The sequence below is a fragment of the Paramisgurnus dabryanus genome, chromosome 5 (genome assembly GCF_030506205.2).
Source record: "Paramisgurnus dabryanus chromosome 5, PD_genome_1.1, whole genome shotgun sequence".
NCBI lineage: Eukaryota > Metazoa > Chordata > Actinopteri > Cypriniformes > Cobitidae > Paramisgurnus > Paramisgurnus dabryanus.
The window spans coordinates 45,074,475-45,102,074 of NC_133341.1; the positions used below are offsets into that span (position 1 = coordinate 45,074,475).

The 27,600-nt window shown below is 36.4% G+C and overlaps 2 protein-coding genes across 4 annotated transcripts in view; both read right to left on the bottom strand.

Annotated features, from left to right (window-relative positions):
• Positions 1–8,269, bottom strand: part of camsap1b (calmodulin regulated spectrin-associated protein 1b) — a 34,572-nt gene extending 26,303 nt beyond the window's left edge. For all 3 annotated transcript variants that reach the window (XM_065284363.2, XM_065284364.2, XM_065284362.2), the window contains exons 1-2: positions 8,139–8,269; positions 7,373–7,537 (exon numbers count right to left, since the gene is read on the bottom strand). In XM_065284363.2, the coding sequence (XP_065140435.1) occupies positions 7,373–7,523 (151 nt within the window). In that variant the 5' untranslated portion in view covers positions 7,524–7,537; positions 8,139–8,269. The remainder of the gene's footprint in view (positions 1–7,372; positions 7,538–8,138) is intronic.
• Positions 8,270–16,714: 8,445 nt separating this feature from the next.
• notch1b (notch receptor 1b) overlaps positions 16,715–27,600 on the bottom strand; it is a 56,186-nt gene continuing 45,300 nt past the window's right edge. Inside the window, exons 26-34 of the mRNA XM_065284368.2 lie at positions 27,134–27,568; positions 24,237–24,385; positions 23,156–23,366; positions 22,952–23,042; positions 22,628–22,790; positions 19,819–20,117; positions 19,561–19,708; positions 19,226–19,323; positions 16,715–19,014 (exon numbers count right to left, since the gene is read on the bottom strand). Of these exons, the coding sequence (XP_065140440.1) occupies positions 17,755–19,014; positions 19,226–19,323; positions 19,561–19,708; positions 19,819–20,117; positions 22,628–22,790; positions 22,952–23,042; positions 23,156–23,366; positions 24,237–24,385; positions 27,134–27,568 (2,854 nt within the window). The 3' untranslated portion in view covers positions 16,715–17,754. The remainder of the gene's footprint in view (positions 19,015–19,225; positions 19,324–19,560; positions 19,709–19,818; positions 20,118–22,627; positions 22,791–22,951; positions 23,043–23,155; positions 23,367–24,236; positions 24,386–27,133; positions 27,569–27,600) is intronic.

The window sequence follows — 27,600 nt, forward strand, 5'->3', positions numbered from 1 at the left end:
ATTTCTTCAATTTCAACATTCAACAACTTGAACAATTAATATTATCAGTTAAGAAAAAAATGTTAAGGCATTGTGCGTGTCCACACGTGCCTACAGACATTTCGCCACTTTTCTATCCTTAATTTGTGAATAGCCTGTAAATGACGCAAATTATTGCTGCCCTGATGGTCTGGTAAAATAAACATTTGTATGAGAAATCACTTGTACTGCATATGTGTCCGTGCATGAGTATAGCTGGAAAGCTGCACGGAGACGCGTGTGTGCAAGATGACGCGGTCTGTCTGTCTCGCCCGCCCGGGCAGTCCGCGTCTGTCTCGCGCGCACGGGCAGTCCGCGTCTGTCTCGCGCGCGCCTGGGCAGTCCGCCTCTGTTGCGCGTGCTCGGACAGACCGCTTCTATCCTCGACCCTTACCATAAAGTCTGTCTTTTTCTGTCTTTTTCCACAAACAGAGATGAAGACGCAAAAGCAAAACTTTTTGAAATGTGTCCTGCTTTAGAAATTGCCACTGTTGTAGGCTAGATGAAAAAAGAGAAATAACCTATTTGGATATTAATCCTCGGACTGATCGCGTGCTCTTTATGTTGCGTGAAAATGTGATAACGTATGAAACCTGATTCTGTTGTTGATCTGTTGCGGTTGTTTGCACGTTCAAATTAGATAAAATGTTTGTATTACTTTAAACGAGTGACAGACAACGTCACTTGTATTTCTACTCAATGACAATTTAATATTAAAATCAAATCAGTTAATGTTCAGTTAACAAGTTGCGGTTGTTAACAAGCTGCGTGTATAACATCCGCACATATACACACAAGTGCAGGCCAATGTTTCAATTTTTTTTTTTTGCGGTTATGACGGTGGGGAGCTCAGACCCGCGGCATGGGTCACGTGACCGCGGTATGGCGGTAATCCGGTTACCGCCCCAGGCCTATCAACAACACGCATTATCGAGGTTATCATATCATGCTTGACTTGGTTACAAGGTTAATGGGCACCCATTATGCAAATTCCACTTTTACAAGGTGTTTGGACATAAATGTGTGTTGGCAGTGTGTAGCGCTGGGCGAATTAACAGATTTTGTCAATTTATTTGAATTTACATTTTTGACGCAATTTTAATTTTATTTACAGATAACAGAGTGCTTGTCTTAAAGAGGACATTTCACAAGACTTTTTTTTAAGATGTCAAATAAATCTTTGGTGTCCCCAGTTTTAGCTCAAAATATCATAGATAATTTATTATAGCATGTTAAAATTGTTACTTTGTAGGTGTGTGCAAAAATGTGCCATTTTGGGTGTGTCATTTAACATGCAAATAAGCGGATCTCTGCACTAAATGACAGTGGTGTGGTTGGATAGTGTAGATTAAGGGGCAGTATTATCCACTTCTGACATCACAAGGGGAGCCAAATTTCAATGACCTATTTTTCACATCTTGGCGGAGAATGCTTTACAAAAACTAAGTTACTGGGTTGATCCTATTCACATTTTCTAGGTTTATAAAAGCACTGGGGACCCAATAATAGCACTTAAAGGATAATTCCGGTATTTAACACTTTGAGTCTCATTTCTGGTTTGTTTTGGATGAACTACAGTGATGGACACTGAAATTTTGACAATGGGTCGTGTTTTGACTTTTTAACTCGTTTAGAAGCGTCTCTTGACTGCTTCAGAATGGAAGTCAATGACCATGCACAAACATGTCATTAAAACAACACTTAACGTTCATTTTCAAAACTGTACTACTCACCGAGTGGTTCGTGGTGTTCGTTGATGATTAAAAACAAGTTGTGTAGCGAAATACAGTTCTGTCGTGTTTTATTTGGCATTTTGTAAAATTCCATTGACTTTTCTTGGAAGACTCATTGCTCGCTGATATATCACTCCGCCGCCGGGAAACAGAAAAGGGTCTGTTTACATGTAGTTGTAGTTTTTTTGCTCGGTTTCTCTCAGTAGATATTTTTCCCATATTTGATGGCTCAGTGACCAGCCTTAGGTTTGAAGTTGAGCTCGATTGTGACTGTCTTTACGCTAGACACCGAGCGTACTTGTATGGCAAAGTGGTTGTCGCCATCAAGTGGTCGGGAGTGTGCTAACGCTTCAGACTCAAATATAGAGTGGAAGTATATACGCGGTTGTGAGGTATCTGAAAAATAGTTCCACTATAGCAAATAACACGGATTGAAATCATACATTGCGGCAATATATTTGTTTTTAATCATCAACGATCACCACAAACCACTCGGTGAGTAGTACAGTTTTGAAAATGAACGTTAAGTGTTGTTTTAATGACATGTTTGTGCATGGTCATTGACTTCCATTCTGAAGCAGTCAAGAGACGCTTCTAAACGAGTCAAAAAGTCAAGACACAACCCATTGTCAAAATTTCTGTGTCCATCACTGTAGTTCATCCAAAACAAACCAGAAATTAGGCTTAAAGTGTTAAATACCGGAATTATCCTTTAAACATGGAAAAAGTCAGATATTCATGGTATGTCCTGTTTAATGAAATGCAATTGTCAGATGTATTTTAAAGCGCTCACTGGCTTTGTTGCTTAGGGAAGTAGGAGAAGTAGCTCATTTGCATTTAAAAGTCCAGATACAAAACCAGCGGTTTTGCTCCTGCCCAAATACAAGCATTTTGGACATGCTATAATAAATTATCTGTGAGGTACTTTGAGCTGAAAAACATTCTGTGCACACCTGAGACTTAAATTACATCTTGTAAAAATAGGCATAATAGGTGCCCTTTAAAGTTCATTCAAATTTCTAAGCATAAGCAATTGCAATAGTGATGTTGGTGTTGTCAAGAATCAATTATATTCAGCCTGTAAAATCCATTTCTATAAGATATGTTCAAATTTATGGAAGTAAAATATCAGGTGAAACTCTCTGATGTAATGGCACAAAAAAGTAAAAACAAAATAAAACACTAGATTATTATAAAATAAAAACTCACATATACCATTGCAAATGTGTCATTTCATGTCTAAGCGAGCCATTGCTTTGTTGCTAAACTGTTACACCACGTGCTAGACAATAGAGTGATGGTTTGAAAAGCTCTGATCTCATCTGCAGATCTGCGCAGACACATACCATTTCACAACTGGGGTCTGGATGCAACCATACGGTACAAACAGAGGAGAGAAAAGCCAGACATGTCCCAGTCCAGGCCAACACACACATATATTCGTGCATTCACACCAGCTGTACCAGTATCCCCCAAGAGTATCATATCGTTAAATGTGAAAATGGTGGATTCAGTCATCCGTCACAAACACACACCTGCCCCCTTTTGTCTCCACGTGGAGCTGTCTGCTTTGTTGCAAACCTGGCTGTCTGCCAGTTGGAAGGTTACTTAAAGACTTTTGCATAATTGTGAACAAAATCTTTTATTTTATTACAGAAGGCTTGAGGCATGATTTGTTGATTTCTATCTTATACGCGACTAAATGCTCATAAACGCAATGATATGATAATGAACAAGCCATGAAATCTAGTTTATGCACTTGTATTTAAAAATAAAAACACAAATCTTGATTACAATGCAAAATGTGTAGAAAAAAAGGCCTCTATATAAAGGCTTTAGTTGCAGTCATTTACATTTTTTTTGCATCTGGCAGGTGCTTTTATCCAAATCGATTAACAATGCATTACAATGCATACATTATTTCAGCATGTGCGTTACCAGGGATTGAACACACAATTTTTGGTGTTGCTAATGCAATGCTCTACTACTTTCCCTTGCAATATTCAGAAAGTATATAAAAAATAAATCAGACGTTCAAAGTCGTGATTAGCACTACAAGCTAAACAGAGCCTCAGATCCGGGCCATTTAGAGTCACATGGCTGGATTACTGGAGCAAAACAACTCAGACTTAGGGAATTTTCTGGATAATAGGGGCCAGGATTGGGAATAAAGAGAACAAAGAACTACATGCCAATAGAGACGACAAAAAGTACTTTAACCTCCTCAACACACAAAATCTAATTCCTGCATTACAGTGATTACATAATTAAACAAATACATCCCATATTTACATAATAGGCCTGTGATATTACTACCAGGTGCTATTGTGGTAGGCAGACACACCCTTAAATCACAGTACTGATAATGAAACACCAACAGCAGCACCACAGTTTCCTCATCATCTTTAAAATGTAGTGGTTTTATTTGCCACTCTTCTGTTTCAGATGTGATGGTAAACTGGGTTAGTATGTGGTGTGAAGGGCCTTTAAACACCTGAAGGCATTTTCCAATAAACCCTTCAACCTGTTGCCAGTCCTCAAGATGAGCTAACAAGAGTCAAATGCTTAACAAATACTTTTGGTACAACCATTAGTACCCTCACGCTGTCAAAAAGTGACAATGCCCACCCAAAAAAAGTCTGATCACATGAGACCACATATTGCTCTGCTCATATGTAATAGTCATTAGTGAGTGGTATTAAGGCCAGGTCTAAAAATACATCTGGAGTAAATATGGCCCATGAGCATTGCTTTCCATATTCAGGTACCCACAAGTGGTCGACCGACATGGGTTTTTTCCGATGGCTGACAGTGATATGTAGAGGTCAAGGATGTCAATATAATACAAACAGAATTTAAAGCAACACTATGTAGTTTTTTTACCTTTAAATAATGTCTCTAAAATCATTTCAGTGATAGAACAACTTTTAACTGGACAAATTGTACTGTTGCTGCAACCTGAGCAGCCTCCTAGCTGCTACAAGGACACTTTGAAAGTGGCGGTGGAGGGTAGGAAACACAGCCCCGCCCCTCCCCCTGCCTGCAAAACGCATCACATTGTGCAGTGCGTAAAGAAAGTGTCAAGAAACAAAATCAGCTTGATTGACTGAATGTAATTAATTCATAAAACATAATAAATTATATTTTAATATTCAGAATTAGCTCATTTTAAGAATGTTTAGGTGAGTAACAGGTTTGTTTATAACCAAGACCAGTTACTTTGAAACAAGTGATTGCAATCAAGAAAATAGTTTTTATTTGAATTTCTTAAAAAATTGTGTCAGTATCATTAATCTAAAACAAAGTATAAAAGGTAAAACCACCAAATTATCGGTATCGATAATCGGTATCTGCAATCAGTATCAGTAGACATCACTCCTTATAATTCGTTATCAGTATCGGCAAGAGAAAATAGTCCATCTCTAGTTACCGGCCAACACATTTTCCAATGAAATTGCCAAATATTGGACTAATTTATCCAATCTATCTCTACTGCTGGTACTCTCCCAGCAATCTATAATAATCCAGTGATTTATGATAATCCTTACGCCCCATTCAAACCACCAGCGACGTTCTCACTGTGTGTCGCCCGTCTCTTTTCAAAGAGACGTCGTTAGGAGGCGTTTTTAAATCTGGTTCACATAAACAAATGAATACTACTCACTGCATTAACTGATGAGAGATAGATGACGTGAACTCCAGTTCTTCGCTTTCAATGGTAGTCGCTCTCGAAAGTCACTCATACAGTTAAACTTTTCTCAACTTTGTTGCGACGCTAGGCACAGTCACCTCTTGTCGCCAACGGTCACTGTCACGCGTGTCTCTGGAAATCGCCAAGCTTCCCATTGAAACGATTGAGATCATGTCGCTCTGCTACTGCTAGTCACTGCCGGTCTGAATGGGGCCTTATATTAAAGAGTTACGTGTTGTGAAAAACCACAGGATGTGTATTATTTTGTGCTAATGTGCATTTAATACGATTTTTAATTTAGAAAAAGCATTACGTTTGCATGTATAACATTCATGTAAACAAATGCTTGCGATGGTCTTGCACGCAGAAAGCCCTTTAAATCTGCTGACAAGGAATTAGGCAAACCCTGGGTCCTGTCCATTCACAACATTTTAGTCGTGTAAGCGCTGCAGATGGATCAAATGCTTTTGAGCCGACTGTGAAAAACCACATCAGTGTATTCAGTCTGTGAATCTCCCATGCAAAACATCTACACTCAGCTCCTATCATTAAAACATCAATTTTGTAGTTCGGCAACTTTGGCAGTATGTAAGCGTTGGGACTTTTCAATTGGATGGATTTTGCAACTGATCACACTGATCTTCAAGTTTTACTTACTGTAGCCTAATCGAACAGCATGAATGTCATGTTGTCAAAGAATTTCCTTAAATACTGCCTTAAATGTACCTTCCCTAGCAGCTTGCGACTCCTGGCCGGATCTGTGCCGGATTCACACAGAAGCTGCTGACTTAAAGGACCATTTCACCCGTAGAAACATTAATCTTTATTGAAAGTGTGTCATATTTGTAGTCGAAATGTAACATACATTTCGAGTTTGGTACCCATTTTACCGAGATAAGGAGTGTTTGTAGTCTCACCCCCTCAACAAAGATATTGGACTTCCTTCTTTCAATGATGCAAAATGATGATTTTTACATCATTGAAAGAAGGAAGTGCAACACTGAAATCTGTATTTCTCCTGTCTCAGTGGAAACTGAGGAAATGATGCATGACCATTCAAAAACATGACTGGGGTTCTAACCATACAAAGTTTAATGCAAATGGGTGAAGTGTCCCTTTAAGCCTCGTTTGAACTACCAGCGACTTGTCTCTTTCAATGAAGTTTTTCTAAATTTGGTTGTCATATACAAATGAGTAGCGTCCACCCCAATAACTGACGATGACGTGAAGTCCACTGCTTCATTCCCATTGGTAGTCGCTTCTGAAAATCCCTGATCCTTTGCTCATCACCCATACGTTACGCCCCATTCAGACAGCCAGCGACAATCAGTAACATCTCATTCATTTCAATGGAAGCTTACCGATTTCCAGAGACACGAGCAAAAGTGACAGTTGGCTAACGTATGGGCGTGTCCAGCGACACAAGAAGGTTAAGAATAGTTTAACTTTATTTCAAACGATTTTTTGGGAGGGACTACGAATGGGAGCGAAGCAGTGGAGTTCACGTCATCCTTCTCTTGTCAATAACTGGATTGGACGGTACTCATTTGTTTATGACAACTAGAATAAGAAACGCCTCATTGAAAGAAACGAGCGACACACAGCGAGAAAGATGCTGGTGGTGTGAACGAGGCTTTAGGTGTGGATCCAGCCCAAAGTCTGGGAAGTGTTTTGGACATGTACCATGGTAATACCATGATTTGTATTAGTATGTACCACTGCATCATCATATTTACTTCGTGTAAATACATTACAGTATACCTGTATTCTACAAAAGACCATGGTACCTGAATATTGTGTTTCGTAACACCATTGTATCTAATACCACCTACTACTTTTCAGGATGGGCAAACTGTCTTTGATGAGTGATTTAGTAAATAAACGAGTGCTGCATTATTAATAAAAAACCAAAGCAAACATGTCAGCTTACCGACATCGAAGGCTTTGGCGAAAAGCCACCGTAGGTTTGCCGCTATTTTAGCCCGGGCTGAATCATACATCTCCAGCGGCACGATCTCCAGCGCCTCGCCCGCCGCCTCCATCTTCCTGCGGGCGCCGTCAGTGCCCAGCTCCGGTTCCATCCTACAACCACCGTCTGCAAACACACACAGAAAAGCCCAAAATTTGCATTCATCTTTAACAACGTGAATATAGCGTTTTTAAACTGCATGACAAACAACTGTGTGTTAAACGTTTATATGAAACAGTTATTAATTGCCATTAGCGTCCAGGCTAGCTTGAGTGTAGCATCCTATCTCTTTCCTAAATGAGTGGTGGTTATATTATCATCTAACATAACTGACAATTGTTAGAAAAAAACCCTAACCAATGTAAAGCTGTCTAAAATAAGAGCCTGACTTAAATAAGCTAATGTTAGTCTAGTAGTCTACCACCAAAGTAACTAGCTAGCCGTCACCTGAGTGATGAAAGCGTCCGCTAAATGAATACATGGAAATGTTCATGTAACGCAAAGCAAAAATCCCACAATGACGTGCAAACACTCACAACGAGGGACAGTTTTAACCATCTGTGAGCGATACTGTCCTAACCTCAAACTGGTTTGCATGTTTTGACTAACAGTGACCAGTGGCTAACTGCTAATGCTGCTTTAATGAGGTGATCGCTAGCGAACCGCAGCTAAACAACAGACCCTTTGTCACCAATTAATTCAAATAACAACATTTACCGCCACGTACCTTACAGGTAACCTATCAATAATCCAGTCTTGCAGACGTGTAGGTTAGAAATGAAAGAAAATAAAAGGCTCCGGTGGAAATCATGAGGACACGAGCACGAGCAGAGACAAGAGCGTGTCTATGGATCAGCCGTCACTAGTGCAACTGCACACACATACAATATCACCAGCAAACACGGCACATTCACTTTAAAACCACCACTAAATTATCAACTTAAAGATGCTAGATATAACTGGTCTGGTTTTGCTTTTAAAAAAAATAGTTTAAAATATTTGGCAGGTGTAAAGACTTACATTTTATCAGTGTGTGTGTTTCCCGGGTTCGAACCAATGACCTGCGTTGCTAACTCAATGCTCTATAAAAGTTACATGAACACCCCATTAACTATAATCCAATTATTTTAGGAAACAGAAATGTTCATTTTTGCTGTTTTTCTTTTATTTATTTGTTTGTTTGTTAGTTAGTTCTTTGTTTATTTATTTATTTATCAAAAGCGTCTGCCAAAGGCATTCATTCATCCATTATTTTATTTTAATTCATTAATTTTTATTTTATTTATTTTTATTTATTTATTTTACATTTACATTCAATGATTCCTACCTTTTTGTTCAAATTTTAATCCCATACATTTGACAGACTCTCTTATCATGAAATAGCCTACTGTGCATTCAATGTGTACATTGTATTAAAAATAAAGGTTCTAAAAAGTGAACTTTTAAAAAAACTTTATTTGTTTGGGTACGTGTATAGCATTAATTATCAAAGAATTTAAAATAAATATATTTAAAGTGAATGACACTAAAACACTTCAATCAAACCCACAACATTGAAGTCGCTAACAGAATCCTTTACCAATTGACCTATACATGAAAACTAGTTTGTGTGTTTATAATGACATTCCAGCCACATACTTGAATACACTTGATGTTTGTGGGTCTGTAGTGCTATTTACGGGTAAGACAATAAGGTACTGCCTTTGTTCTCCTGTCTGTGAGTTCTGAATGACAGTAAATGATTTATTTGCAGATGTCTGGTGAAAGAGATGCAGGTGCTGACCAAAGAATACAAACATTGTGCTTCAACGATTTAATGAACATCGCCCATGTTTGGTCAAATATTTGTTTAACTTTTAACTACAAGTGCTGCCGTAAACGTGACATTGCAAAAGACTCAACATTTAATCTGCAAACTATGAAACGCTCCATATGACTAAAGAAAGGTGTCCTTACTTTGCAACCACATATTTAAAGGGGACATATTATGAAAATCTGAATTTTTTTCATGTTTAAGTGCTATAATTGAATCGTCAGTGCTTCTATATAGAAAATTTGAAAAAGATCAACCCAGTAACTTAGCTAACCATTCTCATTGAAATCTGGCTCCCCTTGTGATGTCAGAAGGGGATCTTACTATAACAATACCGCCCCTTAATCTTCTGCACTATCCAACCACGGCACTGCCATTTAGTGCAGTGATCAAATCATTTGCATTTTAAAAAAATGGCCCATTTTTGCTCACACCTACAAAGTGGCAGTTTTAACATAATAAATTATTTATATGGTATCTTGAGTTAAAACTTCACACTCTGGAGACACCAACATTTTATTTAACATTTTTAAAAAAGTCTTGTGAAATGTTTCCTTTAAACCCTTGCGGTTGCTAGAGACTTTTAGGTGGTTGCTAGGGGTGTTGGTGGTTATTATTGCTAAGCCATCATTTAGGAAAGTATACACACCCATCATTAACAAGCTGCACTGATATCTAGACAGACTTAAAATAAAATGAGACTGATTTTCTTTTATAAGTTCATTTATAATTCTTCACAAACTTTACCTTTACAACAAAAAAGTGAACATATACTGACTCAATTTTATCAGATCTAAGTGAATAGGGTAATATTATCAAAGGTTGGAAATTAAAGTTTGAAAAGGAGTTAATAAATTATTTTGCAACTAAGTTTATTTTTTCAAGCATTTTACACCGCAAAAAATGACTTTCTTATTTAGTATTTTGTCTTGTTTTCAGTATAAATATCTAAAAATTCTTAAATTAAGATGTATTTTCTTGATGAGCAAAATGACCTAGGAAAATAAGTCTAGTTTTTGGACAATATATATATATATATATATATATATATATATATATATATATATATATATATATATATATATATATATACATACATATATATATATACATATATATATACATATATACATATATACATATATATATACACAGGGGTTAAATTGGGATTTGTTATGTGGGGGGGCTCTGCTGGGAGGGGTACTTCAAGGGGTAACATGTTTAATACTGATGATAGCAAAGCCACTGGTGTGTTTCAATGACATTCTGGACCTCTGATAGGATTTGATAAGTTTCAGCTTTAAAGCTGTGCCAGAGGTTGACCCAAAATATTTTAAAAAGAGCATCTGAATTTTAAATGATGCAAATCTATGAGTTTGACACCCTATATCCATTTGTTGCACATGTCATTACGCACAAGTGATCAAACTTTAAAGGAAGTTAAAAGAATCAACCTCCTTGAATAATTCTAGGCATAAGATAGGCTACTCCAAAATTAACAAGAAAAGGTACAACATACAGTACTGTATCATTAATATGTCTTATAAATTAGCCATAGAGATTCCCTATGCTGGTCAGCAGCTAAAACAATCATATAGTAAGGATGTGTGTAATCAAAATACATTATTTTATTAAACTATACAATAGTTATCCAGTGTTATCCTTAACATAATGTAATTAGATGAGTGACATACATACTTTAATCCTTTACACGTTTCTAGTCTTCTATGAAGTTTTCTCGACGTGGGCACCATTATTACCTCTCTCTCTCTCTCTCTCTCTCTCTCTCTCTCTCTCTCTCTCTCTCTCTCTCTCTTTCTCTCTCTCTTTCTCTCTCTCTTTCTCTCTCTCGTCAAATGATCCTGCGTGAGAGCGCGTTCTTGAAGTTCTGAGTTTTTTTCGCTTGAGTTGCATAACTTGCGCGAAGACGCATTTAAAGGGAAAAGCGCGTGTTTTCGCGGCAATGCGGCGCCCAATTCGCGTCATTTTCATCGCCCCGTGCGAGGACGCGCCTGGTTGTATCTTTGCATTGACTTTGTATGTAATCTGCTCGCGCAAATCGTTGAACTTGCGTTGGTAAGTATGCCCCATAATGAATGAAAACACATTATTCCCTTCGCGTCAGTGCACACGCACCAGCGCAGCGGGTACACTGGCAAGAGCAGAACGCGACCTTCAGCCTATGTGCCGGGGCTTAGCCCCGGACGGCCCCGGCCCAATTTAAACCCTGTATATACATATACATATATATATACATATATATATATATATATATATATATATATATATATATATATATATATATATATATATATATATATATATATATATATATATATAAATGCGAATTTGTGCTTAAAACAAGCAAAACAATCTGCCAATGGAATAAGAAAAAATTTCTCGAATTAAGTGTTTATGAAAAAATAAAACTTATTTTTTTTTTATTACTTTCTCTATTCCATGGGTCTTCAACAGGGGGTCCGGGGCCCCTTGGGGGTCCGTGGTGGTATTACTGGGGGTCCCCCAAATATTATTTGAATTCAATAAAAAAAATGAAATTAGACATTAATGAAAAATGCATTAATAAACTAATAACACAAATGATAAAAAAAACTTGATTGAAATGAATGTTCCCATATAATATAATACTTTACTAAAATAAAGGTTCCCTAATATGTAGTTATTTAAAATGTAATTTTAAATGCAAATTTAAAAGTATGTTAACGGTATGTGTCTATGTATACAAGAAAAATTATTTTATATATTTGTAATGTAACCATCGTAAAAAAAAAATATAAATCCAGTTTTTATATGATACATGTATTGGGGGTCCATGGTCTTCCTCTTTATCCAATAAGGGGTCCTTGGACTGAAAAAGGTTGAAGACCTCTGTCTTATTCCATTGGCAGATTTTTTTTTTTTGCTTGTTTTAAGCACTAATTTACTTAAAGTTTATATATTTTTCTAAAAACTAGACCTATTTTCCTAGGTCAAAATATAAAATTTAAGAGATTTTGTGCATAAAACAAGCAAAAAAATCTGCCAGTGGCGTAACCACATTTTTCTTGAATTTAGTGTTTAAAAATGTTCAACATTTTTTTGCTTACCCCATTGGCAGATTTCTTTGCTTGTTTTATGCACAAAATAAATTCCACACAAATATTTTTGGTCTAAAAACTAGACTTATTTTCTGGGTCGTTTTGCTCATCAAGAAAAAGCATCTTGATTTAAGAAATGTTTGATATTTTTACTGAAAACAAGACAAAATACTATTTGTTTTCTTGAAAATCATTTTTTGCAGTGTGTAACTGAAACTGCGAATGCCTTGTAAGTAGACTGTTTGCTTGTATACATGACGTGGCAGGTGTCTTGGTTGTTGCTTGAGTTGAGTGCTTTTCTATATACAGTAGTATTCAGGCACCTGTATTAAAAGTGGGGTTTGTATCTCTGCCAATGAAGAAGGTCAAAACCTGAGGTACTTTTGAATAGCTGTCAGTGTTAAATAATGCTCATTACTAATGTTCGACAGCTTTTTTATAAATATTGATGTTGAGCAATAAATTATTTAATTCTGCAATACATGTTAAGATAATTTTTGATTAATTTAAGATGATCCCTGAAACAAGGGGTAGCAGTAATAACTACAAACAACTCTGGACAATGATCTTACTAGCTAACTACCTACAGTTAATGAGGTTTCACCCACAGATTTTTTTCTGTTGAAACCCAGAGCTCAGAAATGTGGGGCAGGCAGTGACAGAAACGTTATACTCAACAAGTCAATATACATAGGAGTGTTTAACTAATGAGGTGTGTCATTATGACTGATTCTGCAATACCGCAAGTCAGCAACAATACCAGGGCCCAACCTCAGCTACTTAACTTCAAAATAATCCATTATCACAGACAGACTCATTCTGGACCTTTAAAACTTGTGATTTAAAGTTTAAACAACGTTTTGTGGGGTGTTAGACAATGTCTAAGAACAGGTGACAGCGTGTCAAGCAGTTACATTGTTTGATGGATCATGAGACTTGCCTATTCGCTCATTTGCAAACATATTCTGATTGCTCTTGTGGTTGCATATCGAATGTAGGCCTATGTCACATGGCTTGTAGTTGTATCATGCATAATAAAGTTCAATCTATAACAATAAAGCTAAATCTAAACTAAAATCAACATTCTTTTGTCATGTACATTGACTGATGTGAAAAAAATTGAATGTTGATGGTGACTGTAAGTTCAACATACTATTTTCAATTTTTGGGTCAATTGTACCCCTAATAGTCAGTAGACAATGAAACACTATCTGAGACCAACGCTAGAAGAGATTTAAGTCAGAATTTTAATAACCTTTAGCAGGCATCATGACTGTTTCAGTTTTCTTACACATTAATAGTACATTAAACATTGAATTTTGTGCTACTCGATGACACACATTTCAACTCCTAACAGCAGGTGGTGCTGTTAACAAAGGGAATGTTGGCATATAAACCAGAAGATGGCGCTATAGGCCAATGTATTTTCTATGATGTGTAAATGTTTTTATATACTAGAAACAGGCTATAGACTTTACAATAAGGTTACATTTGTTAACAGTACGGCCATTCCAACGAATCGGTTCCATTTGCATGTTGTAACTCAAAATTGAAGTATATATATTTTTTTAACACTAAATCTAATTCTTTAACTTGGTTTCTTAAAGGAGGATGGAGGCATTTTGGTAACAGGACTGAAAGTAACATGGCTGAGTTGTTGACATAAATATAGCTGCATTAAATAGGTGCTAATAGACACTTGGCAAATTCTAGTGATTTACCAAAATAGGGTACCACCCATTCAGAGGCTTGGCCCACCCTGGCTCCACACCACATAACCTAGCTAACCATAGCCACAAATCTGTAAGGTTATACTATATTAACAGACATGAGAATAATTCTTAAGAAAAACAGAATTTCTGATCAAATTAACCTTTTTGTTAGTAACAAGTTAATTTTAGTTGATGTAAATAGTTATTTTAAAAGAACTGCCCCTTTTAATCAAATCTAAAGTTACTTAATTGATACGAGATCTGTAGGGGTCAAAAAAATATGATGTACATATTATATATATATATATATATATATATATATATATATATATATATATATATATGTGTGTGTATATGTATATATATATATATATATATATATAGTTACTAAATATTTATAGTTATTAAATAGTTCCAAAATATGCCAAATATATATATATATATATATATATATATATATATATATATATATATATTAAAAATTAAGAAAACACAACAATAACAAACAACCCTAACAATTGTCTTAAATATATGATATTAAAACTATAGACATGTGAGATTAAAGCATTAATAAATAGGGTGAAAATGTGATATGCACCTTCAAGTTACTATAACTCTGGCATTCTTTGGTCTTAAAGCAAAATCTTGGTCTTGTTTTAAAGAAGACACTTTAAAGTTTTTCACTGAAGTGTTTGAAGTTGTAAATATAAAAAATATTTTAAATGATGTAAAAATTAAAAAAATAGTTATACCAGTTTACATTTATTATAAATAATAAAAACAATGCAATAAAGTATATTCTCTCTAATCAAATGTATATAAAAATTAAAATGTTTTACTCCCAAAACACCACAACAATAAAGGCACAAGACTCAACTAGTTCTGAGCCAAATTTCAAGTTAAAAACACAAAACAAAAAGAGGTTTCTGTCACACTTTTAGTGGTTATACCAACGCATGCCACTAGGTGTTAACGGTTAGCTGCATTATCTTGTCACAAATTAATAAATTACTGTCTCTGCATTGTTTTTAATGCAAAAAGGTTTTGAAATATGAAAACTACATTCCTAGAGCTTTCCAACAGTATCTTCATCAATTTCTGAATATATACAAATTCATAATTACTCCTACAGGGTCAGTGACAATTAACTAAATTTTGGTTTATAGGATATTTATAAATAAATATGTTTTAACACCTTGGGCCCACCTGTTGGACTGCAACATTTTAGAAATGACTCTTACTACATAATTTTTTTTTTTAGCAAAATGGTGTTGAAATATAAAAACTACATTCCTAGAGCTTTCCGATGGTATGTAGTTTTTCAAGATTGGTGAAGGTTTAGACCAAGCGTGCCGCACAAGCCCTGAAAAGTGAAGCCAAAACGTCTCGATCGCCCCCCAGTGACTGGTCCCAGTATAGGTCATAAACCCCGCCTCCCCATGTTATTCAATGGGACTTGAGACCAACTAAAAAAATTAATTACACTTTAATTATCTTTTTTCCGAACCTGGTTTCTGTCATTTATTGTAGTTTTTATCACACTGATGTAAATTCAAATGTTTGTTTTTAAAATAAGTTGGTGTTTAGTTAGTTATTTAATGATATAAAAACGGTGGTGTCACGTCATGATTGACAGCTGTGATATCGTGTGATATGCGCATTCTGCGAGAGCGGGGTTTTGATTTCGCGGCTTCACTTCCTGCTCACTACTGCGCATGACTGGTCCCCAAATTGCTACTGCGCAGACTCAAGACCCAAGATGTCAGCGCCATATCGGGACACTGGCGGCTTCACTTTTCACCAATGGAAAGGAGCGAACAGGCGTCATCCATCTTTTTACAGTCTATGGTTTAGACTATGAAATTATGTTTTAAACATGTAATGCCAAACGTCCCAGGGGGACAGTGACAGTTATAATAATAATAATGCAGTGACTGTAATTTATTAATTTGTGAGATTATGCAGCAAACTGTTGCCACCTAGTGGCCATTGTTGGTAAAATCACTAAAAGTGTGACACAAACCAATTTTTTTGTGATTTTAACTTGAAATTTGGATCTACTTGAGACTTTTGGCTTTATGTTTGCACTATTACTTTCGTGAAATATTTACATTTTTATAATTAAAAAAAAAATAATAATAATATGATATTGAATTGTATTTATAAAATTTAGGCTTCTAGACCAAAAATGCCAGAGTTATATTAATTTGAAGGTGTACATCACATTTTACCCCACCCCCAAAAGGGATTTGCAGCACATAAGAGGTTAATCTAGTTCACTGTGCAGATACAACTTTTGATTGATTTTTTTATTAATAAATTAAGAAATTATATAGAAAAAAAACAAGATATAAATGTAAAGCAAAAGCTATGTATTTATTTATTTATACATCATTAATATTAATAGCAAATGTTTAAGCATACATTCAAAATTTGGTCAAAGAATGATTAAGAAAGCTCTCCATTATAAAAAGCTATAAGAAAGCAGAAAAGGCTTTGATAAAAATACAACACAACAAGAGACTGAAATCTCAATACACATTGGTATCTTTTATTATTCAAAGAAACATTTACAAACAGTTGAACGACAGAAAAAACCTCTGTGTGTAAACTACACATTTACAGATATTGTATAATCAGTGCTGTTTATATAGCTGTAAAATCATGTTTTTATGATTCATTTTTAAAGAGGATAATATGACACCACCACGTCGTCCCTTTTAGTGACCGCTTCTGATTTTGTGCTTTTATTGAACTATTGGTCAATAAATAGTGACGCCATAAATCATCTTATTACGTTATTTAATAAGGTAAATCCTCTAACCATTCGCTATACATCTCGTCTCTACCCCAGTGACACTGAGAAAAATATATGATTTGCGTATGATAGAAAACGTAACTACGTCAAATATTTCAATTTCAATGGCACGCGCAAGATTTCTGAAACAAAATCAATGTTGTTTACATGACAAACGCATACAGTGTGTATCTATTTACAGCAGCCATAGGCTTAAACAAAGTTACAAAACTGGAAGTACAGAGAAGAGAAGTTCAATTTGAAACACCTCCATAAAACCCCAGAAACATTTGGTCACGTGACCCACTTGATATCGCGCCTGATTCATACAAGACGACATCAAGTATTTCCTCAGATCTTCATTCACATCCACGATAAGCGAACGTTTAGGAATCTGCATTTGCAGGCATTTAATACATCGTAAAAAGAAAGATTAATGAACTATACAAATGTAAGAAGAAAAAATGAGAACCCAACCAGACCGGAAATGACGTGAACATCGTTTATCTTCTAATAACGGAAAAGCAGCTTATTTTAGACACAAACCTAATAAAAATAATAACACTGAAGTTTCTGGTAAAAAAAAAAAAAACTTGCTCTCTAAAATGCCCATACAAGAATTTGTGCTTTTACATATGCAGTATAATAAAACGACCGCCAATCATTAAATGAAATACATTTTAGGCAAATTTTAAGACCAATAAATACCCAGTGTGTACATACTGCTCATAAAAGCATTACATTTAAAAAAATTTAACTTCATTTTACAGTAATTATTCAAACGTTTTGCCCAAACTAAAGTGAAAGTATAAATAAAAAATGTCAATAAATTAAAAAAATATATGGTTAGTAATATAGGCAAATAAAAGAACCTTCAGTGAACAGACTTATAAAAGCGTGCGCTTTAAACAAAAAAAAAGAATCTATTTAAACTGCTCGGGTATGTGTCCGATTTGCGACTGCATGCTGGTGGGAGGACTGGAAATACCCTCGGACCAGTCGGACATGTTGGAATGGGGCGAAGAGCTGGACCACTGGTCGGGTGAACCCGGCGAGGGCGTGAGGAAAGGATGGTCGGGCACTTGGAGTTGGTGGTTAGGTGTGTTGCCATCCATAGGGGCCAAGTAACTGTGCTGGGACGGCGGTGTTAGGAACTGCGTGCCGGCCATGTTGGGATTCAGAGCGGACGGGTTGAGCAGTTGGGTCTCCTGGGGGATGATGGTGTGGATGGGCATGCTGTTACCCGAGCCCTGCTGGAGCTCCGGTGCACCCAACTCGCTGCTGATGAAGTTCTGGTTCACCACGCCGGGTGGATTGGAGCTCTGGTGCTGCTGTCTCTGTTGCATGCTCATTAAATGCGATTGCGTGGTCAGGTGCGCGTTCTGCATGCCTTGGTAGTTCATCATCTGAGACAGCGTGGCGGTAGGGTGGCCGTTGTGGAGAGACGTCATGATACCGTGCTGAACCCCTGAGGGGTTCCTCATGGCTCCGAACTGATTCGGCTGACCCATGCTGCCGTGTATCCGACCGAGCCATTCGCACTGGCCGGACGATCCGTTAGAGCCGGCCACTGGCAGATGGGTGAGGCGCGGGGGTAGCGGGTCAAACTGCATGTGGGCCAGGTCTTGCTTGGTGCCCATACCCATGTGACTGACGCCCATGTGAGCGTCTGAGATTCCTTGTAAGTGATTAAGCGGTGATTGTTGGAAAGGTGATGTCATCAGGGGCGGGGAGGAAACGTCTGATATGTAACCGTGGGGCGACTCCAAGGAGTCCACCGGCGAGAGCACAGCCGAGCTGTCTAACAAGTTTCCCTTCCCGTCCTGCGTCTTTTTCTTCTTGACTTTCATGTCTTTGCCATCCTTGCACCCCATGCCTTTCGCGCTGGGCTTTCTGGGTTTTTTGTTTTGGACGGCGGGTTTCATGCCGCCCATGAAGGAGTTGGGTGAGCAGAGGGGCGGCGACAAAGTGGTGCAGAGCGACGCGTTGTGCATGGGAGGGCTGCGGACCAGGTTGTACTCGTCGACGAGTCGCACGATGTCGTGGTGCATTCTTTCCTGAGCGATGTCTCGCGGTAGACGGTCCATGTGGTCGGTGATCTCACGGTTTGCGAAATGCTCAAGCAGGACTTTGGCCGTCTCGTAGCTTCCCTCCCTCGCTGCCAAAAACAGCGGCGTCTCCTCCTGAACACGGGAAAGATGATGAAGAAAGTCAAAAATGTGATCCTACATCATCATTAAAAATCAATGCATGTTCCGAAATCAGAATAGCTGCACGAAGGATATGGGTTTGATCCCAGGGAACACGCATATGGATAAAAATGTATACCTTGAATCGCTTTGCACAAAAATTTGTGCAAATTCTATAATGATAATGCGATATAGAGCATCTTACCTTATTGTTTTGCATGTCTTTATTTGCGCCATTCTTTAGCAACACCAAAGCGGCTTCCACGTTATTTACAGCAGCTGCCCAATGCAGAGCAGATTTACCTACGGCATAGACAAAAAACACATCATTAATACATCAATGAGTCAACCATAACCATTTATTGCATTTATGATGTAATAAACAGTAACAAAAAGAAATCTGTTTAGACTAAATTTGAGCTTTTCCTGTATTACTGCATATGTGAGGTGCACTCTGGGATAGCTAATAAAGTTCACATCCGTGCATCTACAAATCTAATTTCCACCTTTAAAAATGAAAGATCATAAATTCTTTCATACCGAAGTCATCAATAGCGTTGACATCAGCGTGGCAGTTTATGAGTTCCTCCACCATGCCCTCCACTGCCAGTCTTGCTGCCAGTATCAGAGGCGTGGTGCCGTCGTGCATGCGGGCATCCAGGTCTGTGGCACGGTTACGAATCAAAATCTGCAAAAAAATAAATAAATATATATCAGTAAAAATTACTGAATTATTCATCCGTAAATACTACAATTAGGCATTCATCTTATTTCTGTATGCGATTCCCGCTCACGCACCTGGAAAACTCCCTGCGCATCTGCAGCCACGGCTGCGTGTAGCGGAGTTCGTCCCATGTTGTCTTGGATGTTTGCGTCTGCGCTGGCTTCCAGAAGTCTTTTGGCGGCATCGGAGCGGGCGTAGCGGGCGGCCAGGTGCAGGGCGGTCTCACCCGTACGATCCGTCTGGTTGTGAAGGTTGGCGCCTTGGTAAATGAAGTCGTTGATGACGTTGGCTGAGGCGTCTTCTTCTTCCTCGCTGTTTCCGGTTTCGAGACCTCCGCCACTGCACGAGGCGATCATGAGAGGGGTAAAGCCATCTAAAGAGGATAAAAGTAGGTAATCCTTCAAATTTGTCATTTTAAATTCATATATCCAATATGATATACATACAGCTCTGGTTATACTGTACTATAACATTACTGTACAGTGACATTGAACTAACTAGAATATTATGAATGCAAACTGATGTTATTTTAGACAAAGACCTCACATGTGCCTACCTAAAACTTATGACAATAATTCATATTTAATGAGATAACATGATAACATTAATTTCTGTTATATGTATATATTTGACAAGATATACAGTATATTTAATTTATTTAAGAGCAAAATAATTGGGCAATACTATCTACATAGTTTTTCTGAGTACAATTTTCTAAGAAACAGAAACTTTTCCTCTAAACGATGGATGAAAGTAAAAGATGCCAAGAAAACAAACTAATCGAAGTTGGATTTAATGGGTTGCCTTTCTGAATCAACCCGGTTCGCTTCGATAACGGATTATAATCAGACGTGGTGGTTTGGTAAAGCCCAGAGAAGCTGGCCGGGCTTTGAAATCTCAATCGCTGGTAAAACTTGAGTATTATCATGTCTGAGGAGCTGCTTTCTGCATTGACTTTGACAGAGACTTCTCTGCTTCAAACGAATCGCTATTCCCAGATCAGATCTGATTTGATCGCACCAAAGAAGGAAAAAAGCATGCAAACCCTTACAGAAAAACCAACATGTGATCTCATGTGTCCACATAAAATTTGCATGTGCAGAATGTGAAATCCATGTTAAAAACATGTCACCACATGTGGACAGCGTCACCCCGTTTCACATGTGTTGCCCTTGGGTTTCACATTGGATTGGCAATATATTGGAGCAAACATGGGATTTACACATAAACAAAACCATCAAATCATCGGATCCGAAAATGTATGTGGTTTTTCTATCAGGGAAAGAAAGTCGCATTTGAAAATCTTAAAGTGTTGTCGGGTATGTTGGCTATTTATAAAAAAGCCCATCTGAGCATCTCATAAAGGGTTTTAATTAACAAAATACATGTAGGCAAAATATTGTAGGACTTAAAAAAAAAAATCGAATCGTTAAAACGGTAAAAATGTGCTCACTCGCCAGGATTTCTAGATCTCAGTCAGAGTCTTTGAAGTGGATTCCTGTTCCCTCAGGGCCATAAGCATTAACTCTTACTTAAAGCTTCATTCTCAAACCAACACACACACATACGCACACACACAAATATATCTACTACTCTGCTTCAATTCTCAGAATGAGTAAACTCCTCATCTTTATGTTAGCTAGACAAGTGAAATAATTTCCCCTTCCTTAAAAATCATCAGAAATCTACTTAAATAAATTTATTTATTTGATCTTATAATGTATGATAAATACATATAATAAAAATAATGTAGTACTAAAATCAATAAAAATATATACATAAATAATTCTGAACATACTTAATAATAATGAATAATAATATTATTAATAACATTAATACTACTGATAAATAATAATAATATGTAATACTAAAATAAATCAAATATAATATATAATAAAGATATATAAAAATATATATATACATAAATAATTCTAAAACATACTTATAATACTTAGAAAAGAATAAATATAATAGTTAATACTAATATTATTAATAATGTTAATACTACTGATAGATAAATAATAATAATAATAATAATAATAATGTAATATTAAAACAAATCAGATATAATATATAAAAATAATGAATAATAATATTATTAATACTACTGATAGATCAATAATAATAACAATAATAATAATAATGTTATACTAAAATAAATCAAATATAATATATAATAAAGATACATTTAAAAAATATACATAAATAATTTTGATCATACTTATAAAATAATAAATAATAATCTTGAATAATAATATTAGTACTATTACTATTATAAACTATTAATACTACTACTAATAATAATATTAAATATAGGTACATAAATGTACATAATTTCATATCATTTAATTTGTAAAATTATGTAACTATGAAAAATTATATATAATTTTTAATATATAAAATTTTAATATTATATAATATATTTTTTTTTTACATTCATTGATTTAGTAGACGCTTTGTCCAAAGCGACTCACAAATAAGAGAGTATTTAATATTTTATATTATTAAATCAATGAGCTAATAATTTAGGTTATATAAAATAATATAATAATGTATTTTAATGAATTTATTGATAAAGAGAAAAATATATGCTATATTAAGTAGTAATAATATATTATACATTTATAATATCATTTATTAAATATTTATAATATATTATATATAATATAACTAATAGTAATATACTACAAAATTGCTTTTCATGATAAGATGAATATTAGGTTTTGGGTAGTGTATATACTTTGCTGTTCATGTTTTCAGTAGCTACTTTATCTTTTAATTTTCTGAAAATTTTGAATAAACCGACCTTGATCAAATGTTTCTCAAGAAAGGATGGAAATCAATATGAATAATATGATATAATTATATGCAATTATAGCCAACCTGGTCCCCGGACGTTGACGTCCATGCAGTCATTCTCTATCTCGCCCTGAGGGGGTGTGGGGGCAATAGAGGGGATGCGCAGATCAGCTGCGTCCAGATGCTGCTGCGTCCACTGGCGGTGATCAGTCTGATCATCTAACTCCAGCATCGCCTGTACCTCAGACTGACAGAGAGGAAAAACATGTTTACAAATCTTATATACGCCATCATCATTTCTCAATAACAATGAATCAAAAGCTTTTATTAAACAGATAAGTCTATAACAAAAAATATTAAAAAACTTGTTTTTGATCAAAGAGAGATATGAAGAGTTACTCTGCTCACCCTGAAGCGTTTAGTGTCTGATGTTTCTTCTTCGCCCCATTCATTTAGGTTGTCATCCATTAATGAAATGTCTGAAGAGTTCTTTAATGGCCTGTTCCCACAAAAATGTCCCATTAGACATAGACACGTGTGAACCAAAACCATATTTAACAATCCAAACTATTTCATAACCCAAGATGTCCAAAGACGACATGGCGTACTGACCTCAGACCAACAGAGTCTTCGCCGACCGGCTCTCTCCTCTTCTTCTTGCTCGGCTCGCTGGTCTTGAAACCCTCCGGAAACCAGAGCTGGCCATGTTCGCGTCGTCGCTTACGAGAGGCGACCATTCCCACAGCCACAAAGGCCAAGAGCGCCAATCCCGCCAGGACCACGTACACTGGGTAGAGCTCTACGGGTGGCTCCTCGATCCTGCCTGAAACAGGAGGAAGGGTCGACATGTCAGTCCCACAAGTGGCGTTACAGGTCCGGTTCCGTGCTCAAAGGTGAGAAGCGAATCGTCCCGAAGATGGGCGGACAAACTAGACGTGTGTTTGAGGTAATCAGATTTGCTAACTGCTCCTCATCAAAAAGAATGAGATGGCAAATAAGAAAAAGAGAAGGAAAGAAGAAAGGGAACAGAACACCTCCTCTCCCCTTTCTCAGCCCAGGGTACCAGGAGACAACTTTACCACTTCTTCTTTAAGGGGAAAAAAGGGAGGGATTAATGAACTTCAAATTACTGCGCACACTTTAAGCTGTAAAGACGAAGGATTTATTAGGATTTTCGAGATAACAAAGACTCCCAACTTCTAGCACACTCCCGATCAATTTTCCTCCTCCGTCCTTTTTTCGCACTCTCTCCGCTAACGATTTTGAAATGATAAACTCTGCTCACCTAAACCCTTGGAGATGTTTTAAGTCCTGGTACGTTAAACAAGGTTAAGGTTGCACCAGCCCCCATGATTTTAAATTCCACATATCCACGTATGTGATCTTGTTGGGACAAATGAGTTGGACATGTTTTACATCAATTAGCAGTTTTGGCGCCCGACTGCTGCATTGATTGTTTAGTCCATCTGATGTGCATTTGCTTCATTGTTATAAAGAACAAATACACAAACTTCAAAGCAATCCCTGTAATCCGCTGTAGGAATCGGCATGCGGAGTGCGGGGTTAAAGGTTGGGGGTTGGTAGGGAATGCTGTCGGAATACATGGGAGTGTGCATAATGTTGATCGAGGGCATTATGGGAAGGCGCTCTTCGCGTGCCGACCGGGAGGTGCGTGCGCATGCTGAATACTCACTTGTGACAGTCTCGATGTAATAAGGCACGTTCAGGTTCCCTCTAGAAGCCAAAGCTCCGAGGAAGGCCGCCACATCGTTGGCACTCTGGAAGCACTCGGAGGTCTGCTGGTAGCACTGACGGTTGTCGATCTCCAGATACACCACAGAGCTGATGAAAGTCAGAACAAAGATGAAATGCAGTACATTTAAAAATTAAATTTTTACAGCATAAAGCCTGTTTCACACATCCTAAACCTGTGGGCCAGGCAGCACAATCTGACACCTGTATGAGCAGTTACAGGGTTCATAAACTAAAAAACTGGAAAACCACTGAAAACCTATGATTGTGATTTTATTGCAAATGTGGCAAAGTATTGCTAATCTTTTTGGAGCAACATGGGAGAAGGTTACTCTCCGAGGTGTGAAAATGGGCACGATGCAAGTTACTCACATGGTTGCAGATAATCACTTTACATGAAACCCATAATTTGAGCAGTTTACGGCTACATTTTAGAGTTTGGTTTCATTTCTTAATTGTAGGTGTAGATGTGAATGTTAATGTGTCTATCTTTTCATGTGAATCAGCATTTATGATGATTAAATCTATAATAATTCTCATGGGCCTTCTCGCTGTCTGAATAGCTGTTTTTGTATATTTACCAGAAAAGGGCAATCTTTTTAAATTTACTGTAATTTTTTTAGACTGCATGTGTGAATAAAGCTTTTGATCCTTTATTTTATGGTCATTATTTAAAGCGGCAACCTCTTACTTTATTGGTAAAATAAAATAAAATAAAATATTAAATAAAGCTTTTGATCTTTTATTTTATGGTTATTATTTTAAACAGCAACCCCTTACTTTTTTGCTTAATAAAATAAAATTAAATAAAAATAAATGAAATAAAGTAAAGTAAAATAAAATATTGAATAAAGCTTTTGATCTTTTATTTTATTATCATTTTTAATGTGGCAACCCTTTTTCGGTTAGTAAAAAAAAAAATTAAATAAAGCTTTTTATCTTTTATTTTTTAGTAATTATTTAAAGGCAAGCGGCAACCCCTTTGTTTTTTGGTTAATAAAATAAAATGAAATGAAATTAAAAATAAATAAAATAACATAAAGTAAAATGAAATAAAATATATTATCTATAGCTTTTGATCTTTTATGTTATGGTCATTATATAAAGCTTTTTATCTTTTATTTTATTATAATTTTTTAATGCGGCAACCCCAGGGTTTCCAGCAGCACATTTTAGATATCTGACGAGAAACGCTTCCCCGACAATGACGAGATTTTCCGGATTTCCGCAATACCGCAACTTATACAACCCGGAAGTAGCGCCTCACATGAAAGAGAAAGAACTCCTCGTATGTTTTAAAGATCGCTCTGCATCTGATCTCTATCAAAAGTCCTTCGCAAAAATTGAATTATCTCAGCTTTTTGCTCAAAATTGGGTATTTTTGAAGAAACCTACCCATGTTTGAGAGGTGATTACAAGAGAACTAATGAAGGTAGGATGAAACAGGTTTTTTTTTGTTTGAAAGCAGAGGGTTTTTTCTTTCATCTGATATATTGTTTGTTTTAATATTTAAAGAAGAACATTTTCTGGAAGGCATTAAACTTTTGTGAAAATCATGAAAAATGCTGGCACTGGCTGGCAACTTTTTTAAAAACGCTGGTGAGGAAAAAGTTAAGATAATGTAGTTAATAGTGGGAAATAATCAGTTTTTAAAATTTTTGTGCTATCTATCATCGTTCGCCAGACGTTCTACAACATCTGCTTTAGTTTGTGTTTATTAACCCTTTAGTTTCATTTCATCACGCAGCTATTCCCATTAGAGGCATCTGTTAAAAACATTTAATTCATTAATAATCTAGTATGTGTTCATTTTCTGTCATAGGTTCTTCAAAATTAAGTTTTATTAGAGTGTTTTAAATAAAATGTTAAAATTTTCATCATGACGCATATGCCCTGCCCCTTTGATTGCCACGCCATCTGCCCCGCCCAATCGTCCAACCCTACCACCTTAACTAACAAATTTTCTGCGGGAAACCCTGAACCCCTTTATTGGTTAATAAAATAAAAATAATATAAAATATTAAATATAGCTTTTGATCTTTTATTTTATGTTCATTATTTAAAGCGGCAACCCATCCATTTTTTAATGAATAAAATACAATAAAATTTAATAAAATGAAATTAAAAATAAATAAAATAAAGTAAAGTAAACTAAAATATTGAATAAAGCTTTTGATATTTTATTTTATGATCATTTTTTTAAGCGGCAACCCCTTACTTTTTTGGTTAATAAAATAATATAAAAATAATATAAAATATTAAATAAAGCTTTTGATCTTTTATTTTATGGTCATTATTTGAAGCGGCAACCCCTTACTTTTTGGTTAATAAAATAAAATAAAATAAATATTTTTAGCGGCATCTAGCAGTGAGACTGTGAACTGTAACCAATGGCTCAGTCCACAGCTCACCCCTATCTTTGGAAACACATAGAGAAGCTATGGTAGCCACCATAGGACAAACAGTAGAAAGAGACAATGTAGAAACGCACTCTATAAGGCAGTTTGTCCATTTAGGGCTACTGTAGAAACATGATGGCGTAAAATGGCGACTTCCATGTAAGGGAGGTGTATGTAGATAAAAACGTCTCATTCTAAGGTTTTAAAAACAATACAGTTTATTTTTTAAGGTCTTTATACACCACTGATAATATAGTTATGTATATTAAATTGCATTTCTGTCAAGTTACATAATGCACCTTTAAATCTATATTCAACATAGTATCTCCAAATTCACTGTATTTTCTATGTAGAGTTGAAAGTTAACCTGTTTTATTCACTTGCACGTCACAGATGCAAGATGTGTGATGCCGACAAAAAAATATTTTCACATTCTTACCCTTTGATCTGCATGCTGTCCAGCTCTCTGCGCTTTCTCCCTCCCTCCACGACAATATTATAAACGCTGTTTTTCACCGAGTTCAGGATGTCACCAGAAGCGTCGCCCCAGCCGTCCACAGAGCGTTTAAGTTTGTGTTTTCTCAGTTCCTGCTCGTTCCCGTAATATGGGTAAATCATGATTTCTCCCTTGCTGTCACGCTGGAAAACCACGTTGGTGTGCAGCACCCGGCTGAGCTCCCGCAGAAACCCGAAAGAGTTGTTTCGAAGCTGCTCCGGCATAATGTGCACCACGAGAACCAGGACTCCGGCGGCTAACTTCTCGGGAACGTTTCTGTTGCAATCCAGACCGTCCCACTCGCACTCAGCGTTATTGCAGCCCTGGTCACAGTGGCCATCCGCATAATGATCTTTACAGTATTGGTCGTAGAGCGGACTGTAGGAGGGGAAAACAATGTGATTAAAATG